The sequence below is a fragment of the Cebus imitator genome, unplaced genomic scaffold, assembly GCF_001604975.1.
Source record: "Cebus imitator isolate Cc_AM_T3 unplaced genomic scaffold, Cebus_imitator-1.0 Scaffold279, whole genome shotgun sequence".
NCBI classification, from domain to species: domain Eukaryota; kingdom Metazoa; phylum Chordata; class Mammalia; order Primates; family Cebidae; genus Cebus; species Cebus imitator.
Window position 1 is genome coordinate 3,649,897 of NW_016107594.1, and position 8,997 is coordinate 3,658,893.

Here is an 8,997-nt window from a genome sequence, read left to right on the forward strand (position 1 = left end):
TAGAGACGGGGTTTCACCATGTTGACCAGGATGGTCTCGATCTCTTGACCTCGTGATCCACCCGCCTCGGCCTCCCACAGTGCTGGGATTACAGGCTTGAGCCACCGCGCCCGGCCCACTATTTCCTTTTGCTATTTGTTCTAAGAATCCTACGTTACATATACATGGATGTTTATGTAATATACACACATACACGTGCACACCTATAGGCTATATAATATATATATATATATATATATCACAATGTTGTCTTTCTTTTCCTAAAATCAAATTAGTGAAGCCTTCAAGGTGAGTCTGCTGTGAGGACGAAATGTACCCAGGACCTGGCACACTGCCTGACATAAAGCTCCCAGTGACGGCTGGCTGTGTCGGCCACAAATGTCTTAGCCCGAGTTTCACTGGAGTGGGTGGTGGAGGTCACGGCACTGCCTGTCACCATCATGTCTGTTCCTCCAAAGGCAAAGTCCAGAGGGAATGAGTCGCTAGCGGGAAACTAAGGAAGCTCTTCCCTGGGATCCAACACTGTGGCCCTCTTTATCCTTGGCCTAAATTCTCTGAGAATGAGTGAATCTGGTGCACTCACTCTTAGGAATCACTTTTCAAATGCTAGCAAGTATACGAACAATCAAACAATGACGATTCTGATCTATCCCGGATTGCGTCCCGATTCTTCCGTCTGCTGTCTGGAGGAAGCACCTGGCATGTCTGGGCACGGAGGGAGACCTGGCACCACACAGGAGTCTCCAAGGAGCAAAGAGGTCTCACCGCCTCCTGACTCCTTTCCCAGTGCCTCCCTCCCCCCGGGGCCACCTCCCCTCCCCGGGCACCCCCGGGATCTGCACCCTGACAGCCCTGTTGCCACACCTCTGACAAACAGGAAGGCGCTGTGGTCGCTGACGCCGCCCCGGGACACGATGCGCAGGGTGTACAGGCCCTCATCGTCCTTGTGCAGGTGGCTGAAGGACAGGGAGGCCTGGCCTTCTCCAAAGAACATCTTCGTCCACTTGGACTCCTTCACCAGCACGTCTGAAAGAGCGGTAACAGGAAGGTTTGCATCCGAAATCACCCCAGCAGGCAAAGAAAGCACCAGCGCCAGCTCACAGCGGGACAGGACAGTGGAGCCAGACACCACGAAAGCCACAGAGCCGGACCTGACCAGGTAAAATCCCAACTACACAGAAGCACAGGTGTGAATGGAGCAGCCACATCCCAGAACACGGGCTGCCACTGAGCAGGTAAAGGTGGGACGTGCTGTGAGCGGCCGCCAACTTTGTCCTCAGGTGAGCTGGGGGTTCACCTGGGGGCTCGCTGCTTCTCTGCTGGGCGGCCGCTGCCCCACCCGGCTTCTTCCTGCCCATGAAGGGATCACAGGGGTGTGCAACTAAAGGGGCTCACATCTCCAAAGATCCCAGCATAGACCCTCCGCATCATCAAATGCTAAAACAAAATGACTGGCAGGAAGAAGAGTAGTACTGAGGTAGCGTTTCTGTGTGGAGACAGCACGCGAGCTCCGGCCGGCCCCTTCCACGCAGCAACAGAGACGGCACGCGAGCTCCGGCCGGCCCCTTCCACGCAGTAATGTGCATCAAATGCAATCCACATCACACCAGGTCATTCTTTCTGTCATTGTACAAGCGGTCAGTCCCTAAGTGACTGCTCTAGATTCAGGATCTCCCTCTCCAGGATTCTCCTGGACGAGGTTCAAGGTCAATGATGGGCAGCCAGGTTCTCCGTGGTCCCTCACTTTGTCTGGAGCTGACCCGGCGGCAGAGAAGAAGGCCACACTGACACCCACATTTAGAGGACATTTCTACCCAAAACCTCCTGCTGTGCATCCGGGTCTGGGCCCTGTCCTACTCACCATCGCGGTACCACTCCGCGCGGGGCTGCACCCGCTTCAGGTCAGGCGTCACCAGCATGGTGCACTTGAGAGTGACCGTCTCGCCTTCTCTCCTGAAGGTGACCCCAAACTTCTCCAAAAACTGGACGTCGAAGTGCGTGTACGGAATCACCGATGACAGGGGCACTGCGCAGAAACAATGGAGACGCTCAGGGCCGAAGGGCAGGAGCATGTTTGACAGCAGGCACACTCAGGCTGCCACCACGGAAACACGTCTTTGTCACCATCACATGGCATGGAACACCCATGGCCGTGTCCATCCTCCAGATGGAATGTCTGTGTCCCCCAGAATTCCAGAGTTGAATCCCTGACCCTCAATGGGACAGTATGAGGAGGTGGGGCCTTTGGGAGGTGATGAGGGTGACATGAGGTCATGAGAGTGGGGACCCCAGGGCGGGGTGATGAGCGCCCTTGTAAAAGGAGGAAGAGGCCAGACCTTCCTCTCTTCCATGTGAGGAAGCCGTGAGCAGACGTCATCTGCAACCCAGAAGGAGGCTCCTCACCAGAGCCCATGCCTGCTGAGTCTCAGATTCTGCCTCCAGAACCGAGAGGGTCAATGCCTGCTGTCTATAAACTGCCCCTGCCATGACGTGCTGTTTCAGCAGCCGAAGCTGAGACAAGCCACTGCTGAAGAATTAAATGTCAAAAAGTCAATTTTGTGGTGTCGTTAGAGGCAGGGCTGAGAACCTGACTGCATGTGAAAAGTGAAGGTTGAAATAAATCCTACCTCAGCCTCAAGCTGTGGTTTCTGGCAAGCCACATGGACTTTGAGGCTACGGCTGCCTCATCTTCAAAACAAACGGTGGTATTTTCATCCGTATAGTTTCATTTAGAGTGCACCCAAATGGACTAACTGGGTCCAGAGGTGTCAGCCTAGTTACATTTCAAAAATATGTGTGGCAGGGGGAGAAGTACATACATGTCAGGCAAAAAAATCTATACTGAATTTTTAAAACCAAAAGAACTGTATGATTTACAGATTCATGCATGTAGGGGAGTTTAAACAACAGCTGCAGGCTGGTACGGTGGCTCATGCCTGTAATCCCAGCATTTTGGGAGGCCAAGGCGGGAGGTTCACTTGATCCCAGGAGTTCAAGACCAACCTAGACAATATGGTAAAATCTCATCTCTACCAAGTACAGAAAAATGAGCCAGGTTTGGTGACACACACCTGTAGTCCCAGCAACTTGGGAGGTTGAGGCGAAAAAATTCCTTGAGCCAGGAAGATGGAGGCTGCAGTGAGTCAAGATCTCACCACTGCACTCCAGCCTGGGCTACAGAGTGAGACCCTGCCTCAAAAACAAACATAAAATTAAAAAGCCCCTGCAAACATCAGGAGCGTGGTTTCCTCCTAAGGGTGTGGGAGATGGGCAGGAGCAGCACAGCGTGCTTAGAGTGGAGCGGCACAAAGTGCTTTCACCATCTCTGGGGTCGTTTCCATTCTTGGAAAATAATCAAAGCTGCCCTGAAATGTACACCGTAAAATGGTTAATTTTGTGTTATGTAAATTTGACTGCAATGAAAAACAACTGAAGCAAAATAGCAAGATATTTCCCTCTGTTAAACTCGGGTGGTGAAAGTATGAGTATTCTTACATGGTGATCTATGCTGCGCCACGGCTCTTCTTTAGGAGGATAACGTTTTAACAGACAGAAGAGGCCCGGGGATGGGACCAGGTGACCGCCAGGACCTGCCCAGCTCATCAGTGCCTGGGGCAACTCTCCACATGGACTCCATGCTGTCCCAAGGCCTGGGTCTACACACGGACGCCCAGATCTACCGGCCTCCCCAGGCTCACCTTGTCCTGGTCCCTACCTGCCCTTTGGTGGTCTTGGAAGCTCACTGAGTGTTGAACACAGCACAGCAATAAAATTCACACAGAAATAGCAGGCAGAGGCCATGCCCAGAGAGGCCAGCAGCTGCCAGAAGGCTCCTCTCTCCATCCTCACTTTGGTCAACTCTCCACTCCCAGCACGTGGCCTGGAGCATCTAAGCCTCACATTACAGTAAAATCAGTGCTTCCATCAGAATATACAGTTCCTCTCTGGGAAGTTCAGGCCAATCTAAATCTCACTCCCAAGTCATAAATGAGCTGCAATGAAAGTGCATCCATCATGCCCCAGTCCTCAAGGTGCCCTCACGGGGACCTCCTCGACTCACCTGACATCGGTCACCCAGCACATGGGGCTGCTAGGATGAAGCCAGCCCGGGGCCAGAGAGGGCTTGGCCTCCTTTCAGCATTCCCAGGCCTGGGGAGGTTTCTGGCCCAAAGCCTGCTGCACTGCCCTCATTTTGACCTGAAGTCATTCGTTACAAGAACCAAGAGACTTTTGGAGAAAAAAAAGTATCCTGGCATGGCACAGTGGCTCATGCCTGTAATCCCAGCACTTTGGGAGGCCAAGGTGTGTAGATCACCTGAGGTCGGGAGTTGGAGAGAAGCCTGACCAACATGGAGAAACCCCTATCTCTATTAAAAATACAAAAATTAGCCAGGCGTGGTGGTGCATGCCTATAATCCCAGCTATTCAGGAGGCTGAGGCACACAAATCGCCTGCACCTGGGGGGCAGAGTTTGCAGTAAGCCAAGATGGTGCCATTGCACTCCAGCCTGGGAAACAAGAACAAAACTCCCTTTCAAAAAAAAAAAAAAAAAGTATCCTTAAACATGAAACACAGCCACATGATGCATTCAGGTCAAAATTCTGGACGTCTCTTTTTTTCCAATTCAAAAATGTAAAGTCTCTCCAAGTGATGTTTTCACCGGTCTAAAAATACCACCTAGCCATAGAATTGCATGGGAGCAAAGTGTCAGCACACTAACACTGGCCAGGAGAAACTTGGAAGCATTTTCTGAAATACAATTTTTGTAAATACAATTGGCCTTTGGGAAAGCTCTTTTTCAAATTGCACACTATGTCACTAAACACTTCACCGCACAAAAGGGAAACCAAAACCACTTACATCCAATCGGGAGTCCCACCGAATGGAATGGCTCCTCGTCCCCCCGGAACCCTGCAAGACAGCAGAGTGAGTGCAGCAAAGAGAGAGAAAAGGAGAGGGAGGGTGCCCGCGAGAGCCCACCTGGTACTCACTTCTCACCACCACCGCCGCGTTGGTGGACACTTGACCGTGGGCATTGGTCGCCACCGCCGAGTAGGTTGCGGTATCATCGAAGTCTGCCCTTTGAGAGAAAAGAACGAGAGAAAGTCTGCAGGACTGTTCTGTGAAAGTCAGTGACCCGAATTGCACAAAAACATTCCTCGAAAGCAAATCATATGACGTGGGTCATTTGTTCCCAAGTGATCTGTGCGAGAACAATGCCAACTCTGTCCTTGGAAAGGCGAGGTGGCACTCGGGATTAATTACAGACATGATGAAGGCCTGATCCCAGACGAGGGCGCAGCTTTGACTTTAAGAATAAAAAGGTACTGGCGCTTCTGAAAATCCTTTGTTCATTCTCAAGGAGTAGCTCAATTCCACTCTGGTCTTATTTTTCCACCTCTGTAGAATGCGGGGTTTCATCTTGTCCATGAACAGCCTCCTGTGACCTCAAGCTCCAACAGAACCACTCATGACGGGACAATACAGAGCCTGCCTGGGAGAGCCGCAGACCTGCTCCGTGTAGGAGCAAGAATGCTGCCACAGAAGAAGGCAGAGCCCTGCTTCAGGGATGCCCTGACCCATGGAGGGGAGTCCATCGCGTGCCAGTTCTAGGGGAGTCCCGGAGCTTCAGCTTTGCTCCACTCTCCCACGTGATCCTGGTGCACACCGGCATTGAAGAGCGGCACCTGAAATGCTCTCCTCCTGGTGCACACAGGCATTGAGGGGCTGCACCTGAAATGCTCTCCTCCTGGGGTGCACAGGCATTGAGGGGCTGCACCTGAAATGCTNCACAGGCATTGAGGGGCTGCACCTGAAATGCTCTCCTCCTGGGGTGCACAGGCATTGAGGGGCTGCACCTGAAATGCTGTCCTCCTGGGGGGCACAGGCATTGAGGGGCTGCACCTGAAATGCTCTCCACCTGGTGTGCACAGGCATTGAGGGGCTGCACCTGAAATGTTCTCCTCCTGGTATGCACAGGCATTGAGGGGCTGCACCTGGATGCTCTCTGCATGGTGCACACAGGCATTGAGGGGCTGCACCTGGATGCTCTCTGCATGGTGCACACAGGCATTGAGGGGCTGCACCTGAATGCGCTCCATCCTTTACTGCCCCTGAGATAAGAATCCCAGAATGAAGCCGCTGAGCACCCATCAAAGCCCTCAACGCGGCTTGTGCCTGGCACACACAAAGGGTTCCAAGGTGCAAATAGAGACTGATTAACTTCTAAGTGACAAACGCCCTGTTCCAAAAGCAGATTCTACAACCCCATCCAGCTCCCCAGTAAGATTCCCACGTTAATAAGAAGCAACATCCAGAATCCCAAAGTAATACGATCCCCAGACACGAATCACCCACTTAAGGGTGTACTGAAATGTCTGAATTGGACCCCACCTGAGACACTAATGTGTGTTTATCTCTGGGAAAAAAAAAAAAAAACATGACTTAGGAATAGGCAAAAGACCCCAGGCTTGCAAACCCAAGTCCCTATGGGGGTGGGTCTTCTGATTCCCCATACCCATGGTGCTAAAACTAAACCTGCTTTTCTTGGCTGTGAACTGTCTCCCCACCAGCTTCCCCAGGAAAAGGAGACAAGAGGGGTAAGGAAGAGGCGCTAAGATCCGCTGAGATTTTATCAGCACCGAGCCCTCTGCAGGTCACTTCACGTCAGCTGCTCCACGTTCATCCTCAAGTGGCCTGGAAAATAGACTCAATTATCCCACTAGGAGGGTGAGAAGTCAACACGGTAAGAAGCTAGGTATCAAGGTCCACGTGACTCCAGAACTGCATTCTTTCTGGTAGCTTCTCTCGCAGCCATGGACACCTGAGCAGAATCTTAATCTACGAAAAGAAACAACACAAAAAGCCCCCACTTTTGAGAAAAGCAAGAGTGACTCAAGTCTTACTTTTCAAACGCATTAAGAAGCCTATGCCTCCAGAGACAAAATTCATTCCTGGGAAACTATTAGTAATTTTATTTTCTTGTTCCACTAGGAGCTGAAAATATTTTCTTAGACCAAAAATTTCCATTTCTCCAACAAAAAGGGAAGGAAAGTGTCACAGACCCGTGCTATCTACCAAGAACTCCTTCCCCTCCTCCTGAACTTCAAATCCAGTTTCAGTGTGTCACAGAAAGCCATCTGTCCTCCCTAACTGCCACTGCTCAAGGGACAGATCACACAAGCAGAGCACAGGCCGGGTCGATTTACAAACTAAGAACATTATCTTCTAGTTCACCTTGGAGGGATACAAGGCGAACCACAAAGCCCATCAGCAAGGCTACGATTCTAGGCTGAACTCATTAGAAGCTACTCTGCTAAACAATTTCCAGATTCACCACAGGTACAGCCGTGTCCCCAGGGACAAAGTAACGGTGTGTGTAAAACACATAAAAGTCCTCCAAGTCGAGGCTTTCTCCAATGCCGAGCGTTAACAGCCTGTGCTGATCTACCGTATAACTCACGCATACACACGCCCATAGGGAGTGCAATGTGCCAGCGCCTCTCGAACACGCCTGGGACTGCGGCCCGGGTGGAAGGAGCATTGCTTGCATTTTGCTGTTTACTTTGTGATTGGGTTCTTTCTTCTAAATAATAAAACCATTATGTCTTCATAAATGCATTCTCCAAACACAGAGAGATTCTTCTTCTGGGATTCGCCCTAACGAGCCCTTCCTCTACAGCAATCCTGCCCCCACTAGCAATAACACAGAAGATGAGAGAAACAAGGGTGACAGCCTCCCACAGGCACAGCTGGAAGGATTCCAGTGCCAGCGTAGATGAAGTAGGCAAGGCGGTCTGTAAAAACTGCTTGATCGGAACTTGCTGAGGTGGAGCCTGTCCTGTGAACACACAAGCCAGGTGGACTCAGGCTCGCAAGGAGGGAGCCGTAAACCAGAGAAACGCAGAGCAGGTGCACGGGCAGTTCCCATGCTGGACGCACGGAACGTGACCCGGCTGGACCAGGGCATGGCTGTCCCCAGGCCCAGCAGGTCACCGTCATCACCAGTTCCTGAGTGAGGAGGGCTGAATGCCTTGACCCACCTGCGTCCTCCAAGAGCGGGAATGTGGACTACATGGACAGGGCTCCAATCAGTCCCCTGAATCCTGAGTCCTCCCCAGAGCCACCCTCAAAAACCCTGCGCTGCCTGTAACGTGACGGCGACGGTGTCCACACTGCGCTCCCTGCCTTCCAACTCGGCTCCCCCACGTGTGCTGCACATTTCTTATGTGTGTGTTTGAGCCGTTTTTAATCTGCGGTGTGTCTACTCAGCACATCATCCACCCATCAGGCCTCGAAGCCCAACACACGCTTCACAAGGCCACGTAACTCATGAGCACCAGGGCCTCAGGCAAAGCTTCTCCCACCACCTCTGTGGAATTGGATAATATTCTGAGATGCCAAGGTAAAAATGTTTCCATTTGCAACTACTTGTCTTTGTGATTCAGTTTTTTTTCAATATTGGGCAATAGAAAGAAATAAGAAGAAAATCTAGGGGGAAAACAGTTGCTGAGGCTCTTACACACCTGTAGCCGCCAGCCTCAGGTTCTCCTTCCAAATCTGTGCCTTCATGGGACCAGCCTGATCATTCTTCCCTACTGACTTATAATAAACACATCATGCATATTTTAAACTTCTAGAATACATGTATTGAGCACCCACACTTTACTAGGGTGACTTTGATGATTAAATGAAACAATGTATTTAAAAACACTTTGTAGTTTTATCGCATAATGTTAATCTTATACATCAGTAATTAACAGATATTAGCCGAATTCCTGAACCAAAGTTCAAAGAAGATTCCCTCGGGCCTCTCCTGCACGGAAACTCCTCCCTGCCCTTATAGTCTGATAAAGCAGTACAATTTCCAAGCGTTTTGAGAACTGGAGGCCGAGGCGGGTGGATCACAAGGTCAAGAGATCGAGACCATCCTGGTCAACATGGTGAAACCCCGTCTCTACTAAAAATACAAAAAATGAGCTGGGCATGGTGGTGCGT

At 51.0% G+C, this 8,997-nt stretch overlaps 1 protein-coding gene across 1 annotated transcript in view; it reads right to left on the reverse strand.

Moving 5' to 3' along the window:
- Nucleotides 1–8,997, reverse strand: part of MYOM2 (myomesin 2) — a 99,715-nt gene that overhangs the window by 71,683 nt on the left and 19,035 nt on the right. Inside the window, exons 6-11 of the mRNA XM_037728722.1 lie at nt 7,744–8,070; nt 5,580–6,052; nt 4,992–5,176; nt 4,861–4,911; nt 1,862–2,026; nt 865–1,026 (exon numbers count right to left, since the gene is read on the reverse strand). Of these exons, the coding sequence (XP_037584650.1) occupies nt 865–1,026; nt 1,862–2,026; nt 4,861–4,911; nt 4,992–5,176; nt 5,580–6,052; nt 7,744–8,070 (1,363 nt within the window). The remainder of the gene's footprint in view (nt 1–864; nt 1,027–1,861; nt 2,027–4,860; nt 4,912–4,991; nt 5,177–5,579; nt 6,053–7,743; nt 8,071–8,997) is intronic.